Source organism: Trypanosoma brucei, chromosome 10 (assembly GCF_000210295.1).
Source record: "Trypanosoma brucei gambiense DAL972 chromosome 10, complete sequence".
NCBI classification, from domain to species: domain Eukaryota; phylum Euglenozoa; class Kinetoplastea; order Trypanosomatida; family Trypanosomatidae; genus Trypanosoma; species Trypanosoma brucei.
Genome location: NC_026743.1, coordinates 3609026 through 3633574, shown reverse-complemented (window position 1 = coordinate 3633574; position 24549 = coordinate 3609026). Strand labels below are relative to the sequence as shown.

Sequence of the window (24549 nt, the reverse complement as noted above, 5' to 3'; positions counted from 1 at the left end):
AGGAGTTGATAGAAAAAGGAGTATAGCGCAATGGCTACACGAATGGTTACAGATGTCAAATATGCTGGTCCTTACTCCTTCATTCACTTTCCCTTATATAAACCTGCACAACAATAACAACAACAACAACAAAGCAGTCCTTAATCCGGAGAGTTCGATATAAATATATATATATATCCCCGGTAAACAGAGGGCAAAAAGGGGAAAGGTCGTTCCCTCCAAAGTAATATATATTTAAATATAATAATAGTAATAAATCTATTGATAGTTTTACGCTGCAGCCAAGGAAGGATGATACTGCCCCATGCCAGCAGACATAACTACTTCCCACTGCACTTGGCGCTGGTGAAGCTGAGAAACCAGCCAGTCCTCTGCTGTAGCAGCCAAACCTTCAGGAAGTCCAGCCAACTTCACTTCATACGATTCCGTCTCTGATGGTTCCCGCGGGAAGGGAGAGCAGCCACGGGGGTTAAAAATGGAGCAACAACGTTCCTCTGATGCCCTTTTTGCGACTTTCACAGGATCACTACCGGTATCAACCATGATGCGGTTTAACTGGATGGAAAATTCACCTCTACACCCCGCGCTAGACGGTCCATGAAAAAGAGTGAATTCCACATCGGGTGGTCGTGCCGCCACCTTTCCCGCGTTACCGTTCTGTGTTCTCTGGGAGTCTTCCACCATTGTTCTCTCGATAATCTTACCATTATATGTGATGCGATGCGTTTTACAGTAACCCACGATGGTTAGCTTCTGCAGTCCCATGTCCCGTCGTAGCAAATGACCAAGACTACTCTGAGAAGATAGTGAATTCAAAAATTTATTAGGGTCGCGGAGCATAAGTCGAGCTACATCACCGGATATGTACGCGCGTCTCCGCTCGTAACCCTTCACACCACCAGCGCTCCATTTTTCTTTCCGAAGCTCGAGGCTGAAGGCGGTAGGGGGGTTGCAACATCTCAACCGTAGTGTATACTTTTTAGCTGCCAAGGTTCCATTGGGGCGATCATCGAAAAAATAGTTTTCAAAATACTCTTCGTCACCATGATTGCCCTCTCGAATTCTCTTTAGTCGTACGCTCTGCGAATGTGTCATTCGGGAAGCCTGTGAAGTAAGTGGCCCCAACCCTAACAAGGAAGATGCCATTTGCGTCACTCCAAAGGTAGGCTTATCGTTATCTACAGGTGGAGCCCCGCGCTTTGGAATCGGATCGAGACTGATCTCATTCTCCTCGTTTTGCCATCTACATACCTCTTCATAACCCTTGTTTCCCTTGATGCGGAGACGTACACACTGGGATTCTTCCTTCATTTCTTCAAGCTCCAAGGTGCGGGTCATGAAGCGATTCAGCTTTCCAGATAAGCTGTGGGTAAATTCTATGCCTTTCTCGTTCAGGTAATCCATCAAATCTTGACAGACGTCTGCGAGTGGATCAGTAACACCTTGCATTTCTACTTCATAAGATTTGAAATCACCCATTGGTACTTCGTCCACATAAAAGCGTGGTGGGTCTGATTTATTCTTTTCCGATGCAACATCTTTGTCGGAACTGGGTGTGCTACCAAAGCCAAGATGTGGCACAAACTTGTATTGCCTTCGAGTTGTCTCAAAACTGGCAAAGCGCGTCAGTACCAACTCCTCGCCATATTCCTCAGAAGCCCTTGTTAGATATTCCAAAACCGTCTTAGCAGGTTCATCGCTGCTACGATTCTTCAACACGCTAACCAATGAATCTTCCTGCAGCATGTCATCAACATCTTTCGGTGTAAACGGAAACATTTCAAAAATGCCAGCAGTTTGTCCACCGACATCGACCGAACTGTTAGTCTTGAGAGTGAGAGAAACATGGCAAAGCATATTCGAGCCCTGAGCGCCTGCCAACTTCTCATCTTTACCGTCGGAAGACTTAAAAGGCACTCGAAGCCGAAGCTGCACGTCCTTCGCCATCAAAAGGAAGTTAGGTGTATCAAAGTAAAAATCTTCATACTTCCACGTGCGTAAATGGAATGGCCGCAGCAGCTCCAACAGGCGTCGGAAGTCGTCTTCGCTTTTCAAGAGCAACTTAGCGTCCACTCGCATGCGTGTCATTTTCCCTTCTTTGTTCCACTCTCCTATCGTTTTGCTTCCCGCGTTGCTTAACAGATACTCAACGGTGCTTACTCCAAATCGCGGTTTACAAAAGGGGATAGATGAAATAAACAAGCAAGCAAGCAAGTTAAAATTTATACTAACGAAAAAAAAAAAACACCACGACCAACAGCAGTAGCGGAAAGTAGTGGATGCTTCCGCCGCATGAGATCTCTCTCTCCCCCCTCCTCCCTCCCTCCTTCCCTTCGTGTGGATACTTCCATCCAATGAACAGTTTCGCATTTCAAATTTTGTAGAAGCGGAAACAGCAAAAAACAAAAAAAAAGAAAAGAGGAAAGAAAGGTAAAGAAAGAAAGAGAAAGAGAGGGGATTTCTTTTCTTTTCTTTTCTCCTCTTTTCTTTTTAAAAGAAAAAAAAAGAAAAAGGAAGTAAAGAACGGAGAAATGTCCATATACCAGCCACGAACAAGTGCTCCGAGTTTGTTACTTCCCCTTCTACTACAACCTTCTCACATGTTTGCCACAGGTTCTGGCATTTCCACCATAAGCAACGTATCATTACTGTAATCCACCATCATGAGGGCACGTACAGCAAGAATGACAGCTACCGATACAAAAAGAGCACTGAAAATACCAATTAAATATTGTCGAGATTCGGAAGACATCGGCTCTATTGGTGAAGGAGCCACCGGTACATCACCAAACTTTAATCGACGAGGAAACGCTGCAGAACCCGCACCGGCCATCGCAGCTGACGCGCACATCGTCGCAAACAACAGCGGTCCCACAAGCGCAATTAACCCAAAAGACGCCATTCGTTTCATTGCTCGTATTTGCCGTACGCAAAAAAAAAAAAAAAACGAAGCAGCACAAAACCAAAGAAAAAAAAAAAGAAGTCAAAGATGTGGGAGGAATGAAAAAAAAAGAGAGAAAACGCGAAACAACAGGTCCTAATATTGTCTATTGTTGTTCCTCCCGCTTTGTTTTTGCCGCTGAAATATAATTTCAACACGGCGAATTCACACGTCAGTTTTGTTGTCCCTGTCTTTCAATCTTTTCACTAGTTGTTTCTTCCCTTTATTATTATTATTGTTGTTGTTGTTATTGTTATTGTTTTTTTTTTTCCTTCTTCCTTTCCTCTCACTCTCTTTCTTTATCTCTTTATCCTCAACTAACCGTCTTCCTTTTTTAGCGTTCTTTCCTTTTACGCTGTCGTATCCACTTGATGTTTCCCCCGCGCGCGATAAGAAACGCAAGCAAATGTCACGTGTTGTGGTAACCGCCAAAGTTATAATTACACACACCAATGTGCAAATAAGTGCTACAGAAAAAATAGAGCAAATCGAAAAAATAAATAAATAATAACCAATAAGAAGGGGAGAAAGGAAATTGAAGTGATTTGAGGTTCGTAAACGGAAGTGGAAGTATCAACAAACAAACAGACAAGTAAAAAAAAACACAGAGGCAAATATAAACACATACACACACGGGCAAGGATCGAGAGAAGGAGAGGAGGGGGATTAAATTAATAAAAGAAAAAAAACAGCAGAGAAAAGAGTTCAGTACTGTAAGGCTTCGCGAAGGCGAATGGTTGCACTAAATCCCAAACGTGGTATGACGGAACCCATCGAGAGGATTTCGGATAAATGAAAAAAAAAAAGTTCTCTGCTAAAAGAAGCGGAATGCAGAACCGCATTTATACGCACACACGAACACCAATACTGGCACCATTTATTTATTTATTTATTTATCTCGTTCACTTGTCCTTGTTGTTTCTGCTGTTGGGAAGGGGGAAAAACGAACATTCATAGCAATGTTTATACAGGAACAAAAGAGAAAGAAAGAAAGAAAGAAAGGACAAGAGGGAGAGAGGGAAGGTAAAAACAACTATATATATATATATATGTAAATATACGTGTATTTCGATGTGTATTGCCTTCCCCTTCACCTCTACTACCTACGCACTAACGAAAGCGTTGAATTATTTTATTTATTTATTTTTTTGCTTCTTTGATGATTCATTTTTTAACTTTTATTTTTTATTTTTATTTTTTTTTGCTTCTCTCCCTTATATTCCTCGTCCCATTTTATTCCTCTCAACTTTCCTTCCTTCCTTCCTTCGTTCCTCGATTTCCTCTTTCTCCCTTCCCATATTTCCTTTAATAATTTTCAATTAACGCACTTCACTGCCGTCTCTTTCTTTCATTTTTATTTTTCTCTCCTCTCCTTTCTTTTTTTTTTCAAATATAAAAAAAAAAATTTATATAAACCATCCCATTTTCCCTCCACCCCATACAAACACAAACACAAACACGCGCGCACCTGTCAAAATGTCAAGACACAACCAAACATAAAGAGTGGGGAAGTCGAGAAGGAGATTTTTCAGATTATTTATTTAATTATTTATTAGTTTATTTATTGTTTTTCTTTTTATCTTGTTTTTTTTTCTCTCTCTCTAAAAAAAAAAAAAGATAAAAAGATGATCAAAGTAAGCACGCACTAACATACATTTTATTCATTCAGCAAAAGATGTGATTCGCAGCAGAAGTTTGTGAGGGGGGGGGGAAACAAAACAAAACAAAACAAAAAAAAAAGAAAAAAAAACGAAACGAAACGAAACGAGAGGGGGAAAAAAAGGGGGGAAAAAAAAGATGACGCCGAGAAGAAACGGCGGCGGTCCGATCTGACAGACGATCACACATTTAAAAGTTAATTTCCCAGAAATGAAAGAAAAAAGAAAAGAAAAGAAAATAGAAGAAAAAGGCATTTACCCTACACATATTCACACACACAAAAAAAAAAAAACACGCACACATTTTTCTCTCACAAATTTTTTTTTTAAAGTCAAAAAAGAAAAAAAAAGAAACGAATTCCAAACAACAACAACAACAGTGACAATAAAACATTCGAACAGCAACTCGAGCGTACACAAACACTAAAGAAACACGATATTTACGGGGCCTTAACCAACCAACCAAAAAAAAAAAAGGTTGTGGGAAAAAACATTTTGAAAACAACAACAACAAAAAAAAAAAGGAAAAATTGCGCCGCTCCCGCCACTGGGTCATATGTAAAAAAAGTTAAATATAAAAAAAAAAAGAATTTAAAAATAAAGTTAAAGATGATTCGGAGGGGAGACATCTGACATCAAAACGTAATAAAACATAACACAATAAAACATCAACCAACCAACAAACAAACAAACAAACTAACAAACAAACATCAACAATTTAAATTGTGAAATCGAAGACGTCTCTGAGGGCTAAAAAAAAAAAAAGAGAGAAGAAAAGAAAAAGAAATCATCTCTTCTCTTTTTTCTTTTTTCTTTTTCTTTTTCTTTTTCATTTGATTTCACTACATGGCCTCAAAACATGCGAACAATACAAAAAGTAAATAACATGCAAAAAAATATCAGCCCCCAGAAATTTCTCCCTTTTTTTCTTTCAAAACAAAACAAAACAAATTCTTTCTTTTCCCCCCTCCTCCTCCTGCATTCTTATATATCCATCCACACTTTCTTTTTTTTTTTAAAAAAAAGAAAAAAGAAAAATCCTCGTGCAACATCTAAGGAAATAATATGAACTTCAATTACCAAATAAACGACAAAACAGGCAAAAAGAAAGAAAAAAAATGAGAAAATAAATAAATAAATAAATAATTGTTGATGAACAAATTAACAACTCCTCTCCCCCTCCCCAAACAAACACACACAAAAAAGAGGAATAATAATAACAACAATAATAACAGTAGCAATAACAGCAAATATCATTATAGTTATTATTGTTATTACTACTATTATATGAATAATTCCCTCCAATTACTTTTTTTTATTTTTATCTTTTATTTCTTTTCTTTTCTTTTGTTTCCCCCCGCCCCGCCCGCCCGTCCTTTTCCTTTCCCCCCCCCTCCATCATATTTCAATGACATTTCAACCGTTCTCATTACCACGCTGGAGAATAATATACATAAAATATAACATATATTAATATAATATATAATATATATATTCATGCGTAAACTCAAACTCACCCCCAAATCCGCTCCCCTCTTTTGTTCCCCTCCTTTTAAGATTAATCGTATAAAATTCGAGAGGAATTTCATTCATCAACCGCCGTAAATTAAAAAAAAAATCGGAGGAGGAGGAGGAGGAGGAATGGACAGAAGTGACAAAAAGAAAAAGAAAAAAGGAAGTGAAAAAAGAAACCAGCGCATGAGAGGTGATATACAAGTCATAATAACGATAGCAGCATCGTTAGCAATAATAATAATAATAATAAAGTAATAATAATGTCAATAATGACGGTAATAGGCACAAAAGCCTCACACTGTTGTCAAGCATGTAAAGCCGCAAGTGTACAACAGGGGGAAGGGAAAAGTGAAGAAGGAGCGGGGGATGAAAGAAAAAGGAGAAAAATTGAGAGAAAGAAAAAAAAAAAAGACGATTCTGAAGGGAAATTTGTGGACGTAAGAAACAAACGGGAAACAGTTGTTTTCTTTTTATCTTCATCAGAATACACCTACACTTCACACAATACGCCGTGACCATGAGGGCCTCAACATAACGAAAGATTTAAAAGTAAAAAAAAAAGTAGAAAAAAAAACAAAAGAACTGAAAAACAAAAAAAACGAATATGTTAATAATGAAGAAGATAAAGTGTGTGTACGTGTGTGCGACAAAAAAAAAAGAGGGGGATTGAGAATATGAAAGAAGGGAAACAAATTAAAAAAGGGTGTGACAAAACAAGCAATCGACGTACATCTCTTTTCCTCTTTTCCTAAAGAAAAAAAAAACAACAAAACGAAACTCGCCACCACGGCAACAGATCCACACCAGTCTTTCTAATTTCTTGATTATTATTGTTGTTATTATTTTTTTTTTATTTTTTTTTTTTTAGCTGTCAACGCTCCACATTTCATCTCGCAATTCCCGAAACCTTATCTGTTACTATTATTATGTTTTTTTTCCTTCTCCCTTGCTATTCCCCCGTTTTCTTTCCCTTTCCCTTTGGTTCCTTTTGTGTTTTATTATTTTATTTTTTTTTAATCCTTGTGGATTCCACCGAACACACCACCCGAAAGATACCCTGACCGCATGAACAAATCAATAAATAATAGTAATAACAATAACAATAACAATAGTACCAATAACAACAAGGATGAGGGGAATTAGGAAGGTGAACGTGAAAGCTAAAAACGAAAAAAAAAAAAAGACATGGATAGTAAATGCTGCAGGGCTCTAAAATAGAGGTAAAATTGATAGTTAAAAAACAACTACGATAGTCATCCAAATGCATATCACGGCATTGAACATATATGGAAGTGTATATATATATATATATATATATATATACTTTTTTTATTTATTTATTCGTGGATCTCGGTGTTAGCTGGTGGTTACCTGAGCATCAGCGAGCAAACAAAACAAAATGAACCTAACATTGAGGTCGTTACACCCTCTATAGAAGCCCAATCGCAAGAGTGGAAGCCAAGCATGGGTAACAGCGAGAATAACAAAGGAACCAGAGAGCACGCGCAAAAAGGGGAAAGGAGTAAAAAAAAAAAAGAGGGGGGAAGAGGGATGGGGCATCACAACGACAATAACAGCACAAAACAATAATGATATAACAAACGAGAGAACCAAACGAACAAAAGGAAAACGACAATTTATTTATTCGAAGGTGCGAAGAGAAATAAATGATCCACCCAAACAACAACGACAATACCAACACACGAGGAAAAAAAAACTGAAAAATATCATATATTGTGACACACCTACAAACACGTGTGACAATATATGTTAACGGAAGGAACTGCGAGGAAATTTGTGGAAAAAACAAAAAAAACACAATAATAAGAACAACAACAACAATGGAATGGGGAGAAGATGTAAACATACAGGAGGAAAGGATTATTATTTTATTTTATTTTTTTCCTCCCAAAAAAAAAAAAAAAGAATGGGTGTAAGAAAACAAAACAGGATTCACTAGGATGAGAAATAGGAAGGGAGGGAAAAATTAAAGGAAAAGCACAAATAATAAACGTCCAAAACAAAGTGGAGATCAGCGGCGCCGCTTGTGTGCGTGAAGTGGAAAGAGCAAAAAAAAAAAGAAGTAAAAGAAAGAGAAAGTGAGAAGTCGGTTGCCACATACAGTAGCCCTGCTACCAGCACCACCACTGTCGCTCTTCACAAAAACAAAAAAAAACAAAAAAAAGATAGCAAACAAACAAACAAACGCTCTCTTTCTCTTTCTCTCTCTCTTTCTCTTTCTCTCTCACACGCACGCACGCACGCCATATAACGAGTTCCGCCACGCTCCAGTCTAACCTTCAACACATTGCAACTTCACTTCGTCATCCCCTTCTTCCTTTTTCCCCCTTTTCCACATTTTATTTAATTTCATTACAAAGGGGTTGTAGTCTCTTCCTTTGCACAAGGAGCGGATACACCTTGTAGTGATGTGGTTCGTGAGGGGGTTCGTGAGCTCGCAGCGGAGTCCGTTGCAACAACAACGTTTAACATCAACGGCCGCGTTGTTTCAAAGTCCACCGCCCGCATATATGCCTTCACCTCTGAAGAGACACGAAGTGAAAGAACATCATCGCTTCCCCCAAAGGAACTCACACTGCGATGTGGCATTAATGCCCCTCCACTTGCACCTCCCACTCGAGAGGCGAGGGCAGTCAACTGCGGGATGGAGAGAACACGATCGAACAGCCGTTGAGTATTGGGAGACATCGCCGCCTCCTCCCTGGCCTGGAGCTGAGTAATAACATTTTCCAACTCCCTCAGTTGCTTTTTCAGTGCTGATGAAGTACCTTCACCCGCACTTGAGTCTTCTGCCGTGGAGTTGTCACTACCATCCTTCTGTACATCTTCCGTTTTCGTTCCCGAAACACAGGAATTCGCAGGATGCATACGTTCTAAAAGGGCTACAACCAGCTTCGTGAGAAACCTCACATCGGAACGGTACTGCTGCAACAACAACTCGCTCCCTTCCCCACATACATCCGACTCACTCTTTCGTCCCTCCACTTCAGTCGAAGGCACTTCTCCATTCTTATCCGATTGAGAGGTGTGAGCTGCAGATTCTCCATTTATTTTAGCTTTAGGCCCTCCCAACGTATCGTTGCCATGAGCCCACCGGTGTGGTGGAGGAACTGCAGCGGCAGCGGCTTCGGGATAAGGCGGAAGCTCAGCCATGAACGGCGGCAGGGGTGGCGGTGGGGGAGGCGGAGGTGTTTGGTTTAGACGTCCCAAGTCATGGAATGCGATGAGCGGGTGCCGCCAAATGTGTCCAACATCCGTTCGTCTATAATCCCGCTCGAGTTGGGCGACACCGCTGCATATGGCGGTGGAGGACGAACCGAAGGTGGAAACATTGGTTTTATTGAGTGTCCCATAACTCCAGGGCCGTGCGGGACGCTGCTGGAGAGGCTATTATTGGACATCTGAAAACTCCCACTTCCAACGGGGCTTAACCTCTGCGCATTCATAATATTTCCGGGGACAGTTTGATTGAAGGAAGCGTGCTGGTGTAAGAGGTCGTTCCCCGGTGCATGGCGAATCAAACTGGTTCCATTTATTTCGCCACATGGTGCAACGGGCATGGGTGGAGCCGGAACACTCGATGCAAATGCCCTCGTCCGCGATGATGAGTTACTCTCGACGATTGCTGGTGGCGGATTCCTATTCGAAAGCTCCGCTGCGCGTCCGGCGGCCTCCGGAGGCAGGGGCTTATTTTTTGGATACATTTTTTCCCGTGTGTTTACTATACGACAGGGGTTCTTCAGTAAATAAATAAATGTATTGTATTTATGATTGTATCAAAGTATCCGAACGTTTGTGTACGTTGCGTTTTCTTCTTTTTTTTTCTTCGTGACCTTTCTTCTTTCTTTTTTTTTTGCCTGACGGGTACTCTCTCCAACGATAAAAACTTTTCCAGTTTCTTGTATGTTTGTGTACGTCTCCGCTTATGTCCTAGCAACTTGACAACGAAACAAACACACGAACTTACACAAAACCCCAAAAATCAGTGCTGACAGTTGGTGCCTAATGTCCTGTCCACCCGCTTACGTTGCTTCAGCAGCAAGCAATAGCTTCCCTACGCGACCCCCCCACACACACACACAGGTGTGCTCCAGCTCTATTCTATTTTATTTTATTTTTTTTTAAAAACAGCTTTTTTTTTAAAAAAAATCCCTCTTTTTTTTTTTCGCACGCTCACCCCGCACCACTCCCTCTGTTCTTTGTTCCTTTCTCCCCTACTCTTGTTGACCTTCCCCCCCCTTTAGGCACGTGTTTTCTGTTATCTTTTTATTATTATTATTTTTTTTTCTTTACCCTATTTTTGTTCGATTAAATCCTTCTCGCACCTCAGCCGTCACTTTCTTCGATAATTACTTTATTCGCTATTCCGCTTTGTTCTCCTTTTTCTTATTTTCACTTTTAACGTTACCGCTTCGCAGCCCTGCCTTCTAATTTCGCCCCTCAGGTATGTTTTCTCGGTCTTTTTTGTTTTGTTTTGATTTGCTCAGTTTTGTTCTCTTTTGTCTTTCCTGGCACGGTTCTAATTTTCTTAACTCCCTGACTTGGCTATTTGGGTGGATTACTGCTGTTGGTGTTGTTGATGTTGTTGTTGTTGTTTTCACAACTAATAATAATAATAATAATAATGTTGTTGTTGTTTTTCTTGTATATATCAGTATTGGGATTTCAACAGCAGTACCACCGCTTGTTTACTACTCTCCTTTCCTCTGGCTCTTCTTTTGTTTTGTTTTCTTCTCGGCAGGCGGGCGAAAGCGGGAGCCAACAAAAAAATTATAATTATACAATTAAATAAATGATAAATAAATAAATATATTTATTTATTTATTTATTTATAGCTGCGATTAGTATTTTTCTTTCGCCTGTGAATCCGTTTCTCCTCTTAGTGTAATACCCCACGAACACACGTGAAAAAAAAATTGAAGGGTGAAGTACAAAGAAGAAACACACACACTCACACCTACACAAAAGCCGGAGAAACCAAGCAGGTACTTGAAGTACAACCGGTGGCAAATATATGAAAAAAAAAAAACGAAAACTTACCGAACCAAATAAGGACCCCACACACAAAAAAAAAACCTTTTCCCAAGTTGTACGGAACAAACAACAGCACCAACAGAAGAGACACGACGGTGACCACAAGGGCTAACAAATTATATAAAAAACAAACAAACAAATAATAATAACAATAACAATAATAATATAATAATAAAAGGAAATGATAATAGCGAAAGTAATTTTTTTTTTAAAAAAAGGGAAAAGTGTACGTCCCTTGAGTGCGGTACAAAGTATAACAAAGCTGCAAAAACTACCTTTTGCCCACCTATTATTCTCTTCTACTCTCCTTTTTTTCCTACTTCACTATACGTGTATTTATATTTATATATGTCCGTAACCGCTGTGTTGTGTTGAAAGGAGTGATAATGCAAATAAAATAACAGCATAAATTAGCGATAGTAAAAAAAAAAAAGAAATGAGGAAAGAAAGAAATAATAATAATAATAATAATAAACGGCTTCCCGCAAACGAGTGGCAGTAGAGCAGAAGAACTCCAGTAACGTGAAAATACACATAATAATAACAATAATAGTTGTTATTGTTACTATTGGGCACGCTGCCACTTCAAAATAGACATACATATATAAATACACAGATATATATATATATATATATATATATTCTGGAAAGAAGAACTAAATCACCTGAGCTACGATACAATTAATACGGTAGCGTGGATATAGCACATGAGGAAGCGGGACAAAAACGGATTCAATAAACATTTCACCGTGCTAATGAGACATCACTCACAATATGTTCCCTAATCTTCCCTTGTCTTGCCTTCAACATAAACAACACATGTGGTTTCACGTGAACTCACATGAAATACGGAACCACGATATTCCTCCATCTTTTATTTTTTTTTTGGCTAATGGGTTATCAGCATATCAGTCCTCCTCTCCTTTACGCATAAAAAAAAAAGAGCCTTATGTAATACCGACACCCACAATAATAACATAAACTCAACCTATCTTTCTTGGTGCTATATGTTCCTATAGAGCAATAATAAAAGAAGAAAATAAAATTGAGAGTCATTGGTCCCAATAACAACAGAGTTGACAATACCCCACTCCTTCTCCCTCTCTCTCATACATACACACACACACAAAAAAAAAAAAAGAGGACCAGCGCATTGTTTTTTTTTCATGTAATATAAGCAGCGGGTGTGGGAATGTGTAAAACAGTTTTTTTTTAAAAATAAAGGTTTCTTTACTCATATTTATATCATAAATACCGGGTTCTTACGTCCCTTTTTCTCTTTTAAAAAATTTTTTTTATAAAAAAGGTTTCATTTTATTTTGATCAGTAACTGCAGCCATAAGTAGAAACCCGCTGAATATATGTATGTGTGGGTACAAAAGCAATGTTTTGCCTTGTAACCTTATACACGCACAGGCTTCATTATGAGGTTTTCCGCACAAATAAACAAAAGATGATTGTCGGAGACGGAAAGTGGAAAGCGAAACCGATTGCACTTCAATTCGGAATCGCAATAGTAACAATAATAATAATAGTAAGTTTTTTTTTTCCTTTAGTCATCCACGATTCTGATGAAACAAAAAAAAAAGAGAGGAAGGAAACGAAAAAAGGAGAAAAACGAAAACGGTGAGAAGGATTGAACGAAGCGCAGGTATGAAGGGAAGGGGAAAGTATTCCCCTCCCCTCCTTAAAAGTGCTTTTCTACCTTATAATGAATGCTCCTAATATATATATATATATATATAATTCCTTTTCGTTGGTATGCTTATCTTCGAAACTTGACTGGCACAACTTACACAACCCTCACTTCAGATGTGTAACACTAACTTGAATCAACGCTCTCTTCTTCTTTGGTTTGTTACATTTAGGCTAAGACGAGCAGTAAAGCAACAACAGCAACGTACAGCATCCCAAACATCTGTAAAAAAAAAAAAAAGAAATCAGCTCCCATTTCAGCTGCATTACACTCCATTTGTGAAGTTTCACTTCACTGTATTCTTCTTTTTGCTTCACGCATGTAGCAGTTTTGTTGTGTACATTTTTGTTGCACGGTGGCGTGTTGGAGTTCAAACGAAACTTCTCCTAACGGTAACTCCCACCGGCCCATTGGGCCCCTTAACAGTTGAATAAACGCACAACAAAGCAAAACAGAAAAAGGTGGGAATGCTTACACATACTGGCGTGGGCCACATTACTTCCCTGCGGTAACTTCTTTCTTTTCTTTTTCTTTTTTAATGTGGTTACCGAGTCATTGGTACTGTCGTCAATCCGCACAGAGGCACTAAAGTGCTTGTAAACGTCTATTCTGCCAGCCTTCCGCATTCACATTAAGCAATCGTACGCTTTCAGCAGGTGGTGGCAATTCAACCCTTACTTATTCTTCAATTATTTTTCTTTGGCGTTTCACGAGAGAAAGAACAAACAAGACATTGCAACCGACTAGAAGGAACTATTGCCCACGGCACGGAAAGATACGTATCAGTACACCGCGAGGCCCATAATGAAAGCCAATTATTCACTCCTCTAAGCAACCGACGTGGTTTCGAGATCGGGATCTATAGGCCTACGACGTGTTTTGTGTGTTTCCCCTGCAATGTTGCTTAAAGACAAAATGATTCGTTTTTTTTTCTTTTTGCATGAAGTGTGTGTGCTCCCCTCTTCACTATCTCTACTGACCTAACGTCCCTTTTGTAGCCACGGCATTTCATACAGTTCCTTCATGGTGCTACGTTCCATGGGATTAATCCTTAGGCAAGACCTCACGAACTCAATGGCATCAGCGGAGATGCACTTGTGCGTATCCGTCTCTGGCAATCCTCTTCTTTCTGGCACCTCCATTTTGCCTCCTGAGGTTTGTTCTCCTGACATCGTGTCTCCCATACCAGACTCCGTGTAAGGGCCGTTATTAGTGTTGTTGCACGTAGCACAGTGTTGGCAAAGAGGAAAGGTAAACTCCCTCCCCGCTGACAGAGGGAAGTTGGCGTCACTAGTCAATGAACCTTCCAAATCCTCGTTGAGCACCGCATCGCCAGCATGTGGTTGGTGGCCCTCTTGAATCCTCCAGCTGTGCAAAGATGAATTATTGCTAACAAACACAGATGTTGATCTTCTACCCAAAGGGAACTTGGATGGAGAGTGGGTGCAACGAAAGGGTGTCATCTCTCCGACCGTATTTGGTTGAGAAAAACATGAAACTGCTGAAAATTCGGGCTTGTTTTCTCTTGACACGGGCGCCTTCCCCGCTTCACTTAACGAACCGAAGGAAGTCGTAGGCACGGTCGCCGTGTTGGAACTACTTCTGCAACCACAACAAACACGCATCGACGTGTTAGTATGACCATACGGAGAGCGTTGTGCGCCATCAGCCTCTTCGTGAGCTCGTGGGGACCCTCCGGCCTCACTCGACTGAAGCAACTTACTGTCTTTCCACTCTCCACCAATTGTGCACTGAGTCGGGGACGATGCCAAAAGTTGTGCACCGACTTCATCTTCCCTACTGACCCTGGACATACCGCTATTACACCAGTCGGTGCAATCGGGTTTGGTGGAACTACGACTAACATGATGATCAAGTGTATCCGCATCATTTGATGCCAAGAACCGGCCACATGATGAAGAGCTAAACATCTGTTGTGAAGCCGTCCGTTCCGTGGTTCCCTCTAAAAAGATTGTGCTGCTCTCTGGGGGCTCGGAGCCATGAAGCGACCGATTGCAGAGTGTCGGACCTTTCAGGCCCTCTCCGCTGGGACACCCGTATGCCTTCCGAAGCGGCTCTTCAAAGGGATCCGGCTGCGCGTTGATCGCTTTCATCTGGGAGCGGGAGCTACGGGCCAACCATGGCAGTCGGCCCATGAGAAGCACAAACGTAGTGACACCTAAGGCGAAGACGTCTGCCTTGAAGAAATCAGCCACGGGAGTACCTGTGGGATCACATGCAGGTAATCCTGCGCAGTCTGAGGGAGACACTTCACAACCTGGGTTATTGCTCCCCGATAAGGAAGCTACACCAGTGCTCGCAACTTGTTTACATTCACTACCAACGGACACCGAAGCGTTATCATTCTGTGTCCTCGCAGACGTGTCAGTCGTTTGCAGACTACCAATCTCTTCTCTCTCACCTTCCGGGAGTGTTTTTACAGGCAGTTCGTCATTCATTCTTGAGCACACCTGATGGCTGTTCGTGCTCCCGACACTAGTGTCTTTATGGGATGCCGCTTCAGAGAGGGCAACCCGTACCTCACTCGAAGCTAACATTTCGGGGGGTAGAAACGCCACTGTTCCCTCACGCGGAACAGGTGAGGTACACCCATCCACCATTATTGAGACCCCAAAATCGGAGAGTTTAACACACTCCTCCGCATCCAGAAGAATATTTTGCGGCTTCACATCACGGTGAACGATACCAAGGTCATGGACGTAAATTAACGCTTCCACGACGCTACGTATAGCCCGTGCGACTTCTTCTTCTGGCAGAGCAGCCCCACTAACACTTGGCACGACAGTGCCGTCACCTTCCAATGCCATGATAGCGCCCTTCTCGGCAAGCTCAAGGACTAAATAAATTTTTCGGCTGAAGGGGTCGTCGATCACCTCAACAAGTGAAAGTATGTTAGGATGCCTTAACTTCTTCATTATGTCAATTTCACGCCGCACATTGTTCAAGGCGCAGTTCGCCCCAAAACCCTTACGTCTAAGCCTCCCACGGTTGTAGACCTTCATGGCGTAGAACGCTTTCTCATGAAGATTATAACAAAGAAACACTTTAGAGGAAGACCCCACGCCAAGGCACCACCTAAAGTATATGACATACTTGTTGTTAAGCATCATTTTTGCATCATCTAATGACTTCCTGACGGCGACACAACAGTTGATGACGCCTTTCTTCAACACATTTACACGCGGACGTCCCGCGTTCACATTAATGAGTTCCACGGGCTCAGGAGGTATACACTCGCTAACCCATTCACTTATAAGCTCGGAAGAATGTGCTCGGCACCCTAAATTGGGGCCGTGAATTTTGCAAGTCTTACGATTAAAAGAATCTTCAGCCGCCCCCCCGGGGCAGGAGAATTGTTCTGTTGGTGATGAGCCCACTGTCAACCCGCACGTGCATATTGTTTGGCCATCCGTGTCCGCTGTTGGGGGGCGCTTTTCGCTGTGGAAGTTTCTCTCCCGTTGCGGTTCTTCCCTTCGCGGAGATGAGGTTAGAACACCACCAGCACACTCGCTGGACTGTACGCTACGAGCAGGGCAACTCCGCGCGTCGCTAACGTGCCTTTCTAGTGCGGGAATCGCAGACAACGCGTCACACGAAACACCCCTGTTCTGAAGTATAAGTAATGAGCGGCCCTCGCCAACTGCAATACGGCGCTTGATGTCGTCTTCCTTATAGTTCAGCTTTCTGAAGTCGCTATTGAACATCAGCGAAGAGTAGCTTTGGGGGGTCATAGGTTTGACTAGGGCGTTCCCCACAACCTCATTGTCATCGTCAATATCGTCCTCCACATTCTGCGCAGCTGCATTTACTATTTTAATGGGTGTAGTTGACCTATGAGCCCGCAGCTTCTCAGCAACCGTAGCGGTACAGCCGATTTGATCTGCAGCTAATCGGTTATTATCGTGGGCCGTTCCCGTCCCACTCCTATCGTGGCATCTGTCTACACCGTCGTTAGGATCATGTACTCCTAGCGACTGTTCAGTTACTTGGGCGCAATTAACCCCGTGAGGTCCTTCCAGCTGTCTGCTACCACTCGCTGAAAGTTGAGACGGGGCCCTATCCATATCCATGGACGGCAGGATGTGGGACCGGTGCTGGCGGTGTTTCCCATCAACTGATGATTCCTTTTCATGACCATCAAGTTCTCTTCGCTCCCCATGACCGCTGCCGTTACTGTAGAAGGGTTGATCGCGCACTGATTCTGCAGACGGAACCTTTGGTAAGAGAGTCATAATCCCCCTCCCTTGTTCATTACCGGATACATTTTCATCTGGCGGTGAGCGGTGTCCCTCTGCAGGCGGATGGTGTTTTCTATCCTTTCCCCCATATGCACTCGCCGCAGAGGGACTACCCTCTTTTGACGCATCCTCAGAATCCGCTGGATGAGTTCCTCTAACGTACTTCAGGACGAAATCTAGTAACATCGCACGCCTAACAAACGATGCTGCTCGTTAGGTTAACAAATGTCAGTCCCCGTAGATAAACCTCTTATTCACCTGCGCCTCTTTTCCACTATCCTATGCTTATATGTATATAAGAGGAGATATTTGTGTTCGTTCCTCAACTGATGGTCAAGTACGCAACCAGTACACGGAACTCAAAAGAAGGAGGCGGTAAAGAGGCAATGAAGTTCGTCCAGCTGCTGCGTGCGCCGCTCTGCCCAAACAAATGCCCACCAGTTTCTGTTTCGCCACTCACCCTCGGTATTAGTATGAGAATATGTGCAACAAGGGAGCGAATACTTTTTTTTTTGTTACTGCCGCAGTTCCTTTGCTTGCCTAATTCGTCACCTTTCCACACAAATAACAGGCCCCTATTTCCCACTATTCAGTTCTCTCCCCCACCCCTTGTGCTAATAGTCTTGCTACTAATTCGGTCTGCTGTTCCTTTTTTTTTTCTTTAATTCTTCTTCACCAACTTTCTTTATAATCCTCTTTTCTTATTGTATTGGCGCCTTCTAACCAATGATCAATCAATCAGTCACTCAATCAAACAAAAAGTGAAGCTCGACGACAACTTTGACGTTGGCTCCGCTCTTTTTTTTTTTCTTCTCACAAGCTGAGATACGGGCACAGACACACGCTTAATTCATCTAAAAACCCAAATACTGCAGGGTCCCTCGGACTTAGCCTTGATACAACAATAAAGGAAGGATAAATATCTGTGAGTTCGCGTATGCACGCAAAGATATGAAAAATGTGTGGCGAAAATAACAAGAAAAAAAAAGAAAGGGGGAAAAAGGAAACGGAAGCATGTCAAAGAGCAGGTCGGAAACAGGTACAAAAGTGATAGGCACGTCAAGAAAGAAAGAGAAAAAGATAGAGGGAAAAAAGATATGCCAAAGAGAAGCGCTATGGAGCGGGAGAAAACTTTGAGGAAAATACAGGCCTCTGTATTATGGTTCCCTCCTTATCAGTAGAATAAAAATGAGGAAATATCAACTAAGGGAAAGAACAGAAGCTTGTGACGGAACCGAAAGAAGCTGGACGCTACGATATAAATAGCACACCGATTGAACAAAAAACAAAAAAAAAATAGGAAAGAAAAAAGAAAAAGATCGTGAAAGAAGATGAAACTCGAGGGCTCACCGACCCAGCCTCGAAACGGAAAACAAAGCAACAGGCCTCTTCACGTACCAACAAACATCCACGAGGTGAATGTTGCCCCCGCTGCATCTTTTTTTTTTTTTACGCTACAACCCTCTTGACAATCGCCCTCCGCTGCATTAAATGCGCCGCGGAACTTTTGAAGACACCCCTCCCCTTCATGCACTTCGTTACACCACACACAAACATGTATGTTTGTATTCACGTTCGTCCACGCGTACGGAACCACCTCCACAGCCCATCAAATATTAATTATATATCGACCCGTCATTAGAAAAAAGTCGCAACGGACCGTCGTGGTCAGAAGAGCTTTATGCTCAAAACGAAGTCAAACCAACCACTCGGATGGCGCCACCGTCTATCACCCTTTTCAGCGCCTCGGTTCCCCCCCAAATTCTTCCGCCTCCCAAATGTCCTTTCGTGCACATACCCACGCAATCACGCTGTACGTTAAAGCGAAAACACACAACTGGAAGAAGAGGGGAACAAAGAGAAATAAACCAGGGGAGGGGGATCTCCCGTCCACCATTTCAAGGGGGAGGTAATCAAGGAGAACCGAATATGGATAAAATTCAAAGGACGGGAATGTAGGACAGAAAAATGCAGAAGTTCCCTTCACAACCGCCAAACGGCAGAGGCATACTTGCTGAAAGAATGGGAGGGGTGAAAGAAAGGCGGAAAAGTAAACAAGGCAGGCTCTTAGTTAGGCTATCGTGATTCTTGAAAACAATTTTTTGAGCTTAACAAGACCACGGCGTCAACACCCAGAAACTCTGCGAGGATGTTCACCCAACACCTACCCACTAACGCAAACGACGAAGCCAACTAACCGTCTCTTCCACATGACGGTGCAACCCCTCCATTAGCGTGGCGGATGAAGCTCCGGCCGCTTGCGCGTCGGCACGGGCCTTGGCTGCGTTTCTGATTGCTGCAAACACAAGTTCCATTTCATCGGGGTGAACAACGACGTTGAATTCTTTCACTGGCCCCCCAGATTCGTACACACTTTCACCTGATGCCACGGAGGCTCTTGACGTGCGCTCAACCCCAATCCCCTCAAACATATCCTCTTCCTCTGTGGCTGAAACGAGAGACACCATAGTTTCTCGAGTCTCCGCAACTTCCTTTTCCGTTTTATGGCCACTGCTGGCACTTTCAGTCGTGGAATTCATTGCGTCGGTGCCGCCCCGTGGGGCAGCAGCTGCCGTCTCGCCCCCTTCCGATGCTGTCGCCACGTCTTCACGTGGCTGCTCGGCGAAACTGCTCTCGTTGCTCCTGCCTTCATCTGTGGAATCAAAGCTTTGGGTATAACTCTGGTTGTGAACTTCATCTTTACAATCGTTAGTGTTGGCCAGCTCTCCTTCGTGTGATAAGAAGTCATCGTCCTCCTCAGCCACCGCGGAGGCCGGATTTACTTCTTCACCATTAAGCAGAGACCCTTTCACACCAGAGGTCCCATCCACAGCGAGTGGATCTACGTGCCTCACCATCAATGAATCATCGACGTGTGGGTGCCCTGAAGATGGTGTTGGACGATTTCGAAGAGGCTGTTCCTCTTCCACACCTCCAACTTCCACCGTCCCAGAGGGCTCAAGGGTATGGTCGACACACTCCGCCGACTGGCGGTCAGAGAGAAATATTAGTGCATCAACGATGTTCGCATCAAAAGGTTTCCGTGCGGTCTCCTCATGCCGGGCACGTCTCTCCATGTCAGGCATCAAGGGAGCATCTTGTTGCCCAAGACTTACAGACGGCGGTGGTGGAACGAGTGTGACGGAGCTGTGTAGAACCGCGAAAGCCTTTTCAAGCGAGTCCACCAATGCAATCTTCGACACAGCATCGGGAGTGAGAAGGCTAATTTCAGAAGCATCCCCTCCATGTACCACCGGTTCATGGAAGTTATTGACACCTGGTAACACACCTGCCCGCCCCAGAAACACCTCGTAATCGTGAGATGTAAGACTTGCGGTCGAAGCCTGTATGTCTGTGCAGTTAATATACTGAGGCTTTGTGTTTACATGCAGAGATGTGCGGCATGCGTGGCAATCAACAGCTATAAAAGAGCAGCAAGCTGTGTGCACAGTCACGTGTTCGCACGATTCCATAATAACCCTCGTGGCCGCGCAAACGACAATTTCAAGAGGTCCTGTGCACTTACGAATAAATAGCGTCTCCACCACGTCATCAACATGTATAATACCCATTGCAATGCGTTCAAATACCACCTCAACGAGCATCGGCTGCGACGAGGCACCAATCGAATGCTCCCGACCACTTAAAGTTTCAGATGGACGTGGAATAGAAACGTTCACTAGATCGTGAAAGCGAACCGGTGGCAAAGCGTTGTCGCTTCCCCTACCTTCAGTACTTGCTATCCCACGGGCGTGTTCAATGAGTGGTATCACCACCCACTCCGACTCATCACGCATTTCTTGCCAAGCGTCGAAGAACAATGTGGAGGGTTCCGTGTCACTGGGAACGAAATTTACTGTGAACATCAGCGGGCACGCCGCATCGAATTGTACGTTATCACACGCCTGCAAGTCAATTGCCCCTGCGTCCCTTTCATAGCGCGTGATCGCATTTAGTGTGATGACGTCTTTCTGTTGGAATGCAACAAAAAATTCTTCCCGTAAAGTCTCATCCACAGTGCTTTCCACAATTGATCCAAGGATATCCTCGATGCAAGGGGCCCGCACTGCGAGGGGAAAGAGGGTTATATCCCTGCAGCTGGTCAACATGAGCATCTCCGTTGCAAACACGTAGACCTCCATCGATTCACATTCCTCCAGTAGCACTTCCCTTCCCATCACAAATAGTCGCATGTCGGCACAGCGCCGAAACGTGGTAGCTTCGGTAGAACCAATAATAATCACAGCGCAGTTCGAGCAGTCCTCGACAAGACAATCACCAACTATATCTAATATGAATATGATCGGGAATCTTTCTCCCGCATTGCTATCCGTTGGTCCGAAAGTTGAATCCTCGGCAGCAATGCGGCGTATAACTTTATCCGTGTCATCCCGGCGACATCGCCATAGGGGAAGCCGTGTCACATCTGACGCGAAGAGTCGTTCGTGATCATTCATGGCGGAGGAGCTACCACCACGAACTCGGGCAATCCGGATATCTTTATTCCTTACTTCCGTGGGGTACAAGAAAACATCACTGACACCGTCATCCTCATGAACGAAGCGGTTACCAAAAGCAGCAAGCGCATGGGAGTAAGGGTAGTCCTGACCTCTTCCCAGAGTGTTACACAATTCAAGGGTTCCCTTAACGAGCTCAGGAGACTCGAGCTCAATCCCAAGCATAACGGTTGCGATATGCTCTTGTGGGAGTGGAACAGCAGCGTAATCTGCACTGAGGCCTTCGTACGCAATGCTGTACGGGGCAAGCTGTACTTCCTCCCACACCGACCTACTGTTACGACAGCTGGGTGGCGAGCAAAATCCAAGGCGAAGGTTCACACGGAGAATGTCGTGAGTCACAAGGTGCGCACTCGCAACGGCAACGAGGGGGCAGTCAACCACCGTGTCACAATAACAAAAATAACATGGCCCCATTAGAAGTTCACACCGCTCCACATTTTGTAGCACAACATAGCGAAAACGAAGCAGCACCTCCACCACACAATCTTGAAGGTTGCGAAGAATGAGTGTGTCTGTAGCAGTCAGGTACCCACTTTGTACGTCGTTCCTGTGAAGAATCAAGCGACTACCGGTCCTATTTTCCCAAACAAGGGTCCGAGCTTCAGTGTCCACCTTCATGCCTTTGGTTTTAGCAACTTTCTTCAACGAAGCGAAGCAACCACTATTGTCACTGCAAGATGCGTGACGCAATGTTGACGGCGTTGCATACAATTCACAGCGCCATTCTGCAGTACAATTTCTAACAGTAGTATGCCAGTGGGGCGCTTTCACGTCCAAATAAGGCCAGCTCACAGCGGTGCCATTGTCAGTAGCCACCGAAGTGGGACCTCTGCTACCACACAATCGGGAAGTTTGAAGAGCGTTCAAACGAGCTGTAAAAATAGAATTCCTACAAAGCCGTGGCACGAAGGGTGTGGTACCGCAATCGCTTTTCATGCAATCTAAAGCTGTAGAAACAGGGTAAAACAAGCAATGAAGGACCCTGCCAATATGTGCTGAGTCTGCTTCCTCATCACTGCTTACACTCCCTGCACCTTCCATGCTGCTTTTAACGAAAGCTGCAGGTCCATAATCTGTGAAAAACGAATGCAGCAATAAGTCTCCGGCAGCAACAGTCGGTATGGCATCTTTAGATGCTCCCGCCCGTAGACACACACCCACAAAGTCTAACATGGTACTAACAAAATTGCTTTCATAATCGGCGAGTTGCATGCGCTGCAGGGTGTAGTCACACGAAAAAAGCTCCCCTCCCAGCAGTAGTGAAACGACATCCTTTTCGTCACCGCTGCTAGTAACGCTGCCATAACATTTTGACAAGATATGAACCACCTCTTGTAACTTGGCTGTACAAAAAGGGGGCACACCTAATGCACATGTCAACGTAAGTATACCGATAGCATAAACATCATCGTTAGTGCTTGGTTGGGTGCTAGATCCGTCAAGGCATCCGAAGCATTCTAGAATACCAGTGTGAAAGGAGGGATCCTCTACCCATGAAAAGGCACCTTCCACCTTTCCTCCTTCGATACCTTTCGATATCAAATCCACCAGCGACTGCATAGCAGCGGCGAGACGTGGGGAAATAAAGGAAGGATCCGCAGGAAACAGCGGGTTGCTCATAATCCCACAGGGACCAGCAAGAGATGTGTGTCCCCTGTCGGCGCCGCAGAGCACGTTGCCAGCGTGAAGGCAACCGTGAACGACACCGGCATTGTGTAGAAGAGCCACTTTAGTGACAACAGACTTCACCACTGCAACAAGCTCGTTCTGTGACAGAGGCCGCGCATGAAATGCAATGACGTCAGCCAAGCTGACGGCACAGACGTCCACGTCGATAACACCAATAAGTCGGCACGCGGAATCCACGTGTATGGAATGCGCACCGCGGCAAATAGGCGGCCGCTCATCTGCATGACTAGATGTTTCCGAGGCATCACCACCAGCACCGATAATATCATTACTAGTTACCTGACATTGTTTGTTCATCAATCCTTTCTCTGTAAGGGCTTGCTGCATGGATTGCATGTGCGAAGCAAGACGTTGCAGCGTGACCAACGCCATGGATTTCCCTTTGTCTTCACTACTCGCCCCTTCGTCGAGTGAGCTTGTAGAGCATCTGTAATAGAATGGCGAGAAAGTTTTTATCATTGCCTCCATGTTATGTGTGGTACTTTCTGATCCATTCAAGTCAGACACAGTGCGGTGCCCAACGTAAAAGCAACTCATCAGCGTCATGTCCACCCGAGCCATGGGGGTTAGTAGCGTATTCCAAATTTCCACGTCTTCAACGGAGAAACCGCCTTCCAGATGGGGGTCCCTGTTCTCACCGCTAATTCCATATCCGATAGAATGTTCAGCGCCATCACCCACTGGAACACCGAGACGCCCCTCTCCATGACGTCCGCTTCCTCCCCGGCGGGCGGCAGGACGCACGGGGTCATCCTTTGCATCAAGCAGATGATGATGAAAATATTCACCCTCTAAAAGGGTTGGGTCAGCTGATGAAATCGGTCTTCCCTCCGCAGTGACACTGTTGTCATGAAATGTCTCAAAAACTAACGACTCGGTGCCGTTACGCTCAATCGGCATAAGGTCCAACGCATCTGGTGCCACTATGGTTTCTGACGCTTCGAACTCGTGGTCAGCGGCTGTGGCATTGGAGACGTCACTTGACTCGTCAAAATCCATTCACAGAGACGAATGGAGAGCCGACTATTCGGTATGACCTCCGTATCCCGCCCCCGCAGCCTTCTTTGCTTTTGCTTTTTCCTGCTGTCTATCTTGCCTTACAATCCCCCTTGGTTGGTTGCTGCACACACCTCTATTTGCTACAAACACTGCTATTTCCCGAGGAAGGTGATTTGCTCCCAGATTTCGTGCCAGACCTATGGCTGAAGGTCAAACA

The 24549-nt window shown here is 43.8% G+C and overlaps 12 protein-coding genes across 12 annotated transcripts; 5 read left to right on the top strand and 7 right to left on the bottom strand.

Annotated features, from left to right (window-relative positions):
• Positions 1-270: 270 nt before the first annotated feature.
• TbgDal_X18700 (hypothetical protein, conserved) lies at positions 271-2370 on the bottom strand (the record flags this gene model as incomplete). The annotated part of the gene is made up of 1 exon (XM_011780729.1): positions 271-2370. One exon carries the CDS (start codon positions 2368-2370, stop codon positions 271-273), a length of 2100 nt encoding a protein of 699 aa, XP_011779031.1.
• A 226-nt stretch (positions 2371-2596) lies between these two features.
• On the bottom strand, positions 2597-2911 carry TbgDal_X18690 (hypothetical protein, conserved; the record flags this gene model as incomplete). Its single annotated transcript, XM_011780728.1, has 1 exon — positions 2597-2911. One exon carries the CDS (start codon positions 2909-2911, stop codon positions 2597-2599), a length of 315 nt encoding a protein of 104 aa, XP_011779030.1.
• Positions 2912-4789: 1878 nt separating this feature from the next.
• TbgDal_X18680 (hypothetical protein, unlikely) lies at positions 4790-5155 on the bottom strand (the record flags this gene model as incomplete). Its single annotated transcript, XM_011780727.1, has 1 exon — positions 4790-5155. The coding sequence occupies one exon, from the start codon at positions 5153-5155 to the stop codon at positions 4790-4792; it is 366 nt and encodes a 121-aa protein (XP_011779029.1).
• Positions 5156-5751: 596 nt separating this feature from the next.
• On the top strand, positions 5752-6063 carry TbgDal_X18670 (hypothetical protein, unlikely; the record flags this gene model as incomplete). Its single annotated transcript, XM_011780726.1, has 1 exon — positions 5752-6063. The coding sequence occupies one exon, from the start codon at positions 5752-5754 to the stop codon at positions 6061-6063; it is 312 nt and encodes a 103-aa protein (XP_011779028.1).
• A 1480-nt stretch (positions 6064-7543) lies between these two features.
• On the bottom strand, positions 7544-7981 carry TbgDal_X18660 (hypothetical protein, unlikely; the record flags this gene model as incomplete). The annotated part of the gene is made up of 1 exon (XM_011780725.1): positions 7544-7981. The coding sequence occupies one exon, from the start codon at positions 7979-7981 to the stop codon at positions 7544-7546; it is 438 nt and encodes a 145-aa protein (XP_011779027.1).
• A 506-nt stretch (positions 7982-8487) lies between these two features.
• Positions 8488-9839, bottom strand: TbgDal_X18650 (hypothetical protein, conserved; the record flags this gene model as incomplete). The annotated part of the gene is given in 2 exon segments (XM_011780724.1): positions 8488-9522; positions 9336-9839. Coding segments are annotated over 2 exon segments (1539 nt in total).
• A 742-nt stretch (positions 9840-10581) lies between these two features.
• TbgDal_X18640 (hypothetical protein, unlikely) lies at positions 10582-10911 on the top strand (the record flags this gene model as incomplete). The annotated part of the gene is made up of 1 exon (XM_011780723.1): positions 10582-10911. One exon carries the CDS (start codon positions 10582-10584, stop codon positions 10909-10911), a length of 330 nt encoding a protein of 109 aa, XP_011779025.1.
• A 2070-nt stretch (positions 10912-12981) lies between these two features.
• Positions 12982-13299, top strand: TbgDal_X18630 (hypothetical protein, unlikely; the record flags this gene model as incomplete). The annotated part of the gene is made up of 1 exon (XM_011780722.1): positions 12982-13299. One exon carries the CDS (start codon positions 12982-12984, stop codon positions 13297-13299), a length of 318 nt encoding a protein of 105 aa, XP_011779024.1.
• A 546-nt stretch (positions 13300-13845) lies between these two features.
• TbgDal_X18620 (protein kinase, putative) lies at positions 13846-17310 on the bottom strand (the record flags this gene model as incomplete). Its single annotated transcript, XM_011780721.1, has 1 exon — positions 13846-17310. The coding sequence occupies one exon, from the start codon at positions 17308-17310 to the stop codon at positions 13846-13848; it is 3465 nt and encodes a 1154-aa protein (XP_011779023.1).
• A 143-nt stretch (positions 17311-17453) lies between these two features.
• On the top strand, positions 17454-17789 carry TbgDal_X18610 (hypothetical protein, unlikely; the record flags this gene model as incomplete). The annotated part of the gene is made up of 1 exon (XM_011780720.1): positions 17454-17789. One exon carries the CDS (start codon positions 17454-17456, stop codon positions 17787-17789), a length of 336 nt encoding a protein of 111 aa, XP_011779022.1.
• An 894-nt stretch (positions 17790-18683) lies between these two features.
• On the top strand, positions 18684-19037 carry TbgDal_X18600 (hypothetical protein, unlikely; the record flags this gene model as incomplete). The annotated part of the gene is made up of 1 exon (XM_011780719.1): positions 18684-19037. One exon carries the CDS (start codon positions 18684-18686, stop codon positions 19035-19037), a length of 354 nt encoding a protein of 117 aa, XP_011779021.1.
• A 258-nt stretch (positions 19038-19295) lies between these two features.
• On the bottom strand, positions 19296-24332 carry TbgDal_X18590 (hypothetical protein, conserved; the record flags this gene model as incomplete). The annotated part of the gene is made up of 1 exon (XM_011780718.1): positions 19296-24332. One exon carries the CDS (start codon positions 24330-24332, stop codon positions 19296-19298), a length of 5037 nt encoding a protein of 1678 aa, XP_011779020.1.
• Positions 24333-24549: the final 217 nt, after the last annotated feature.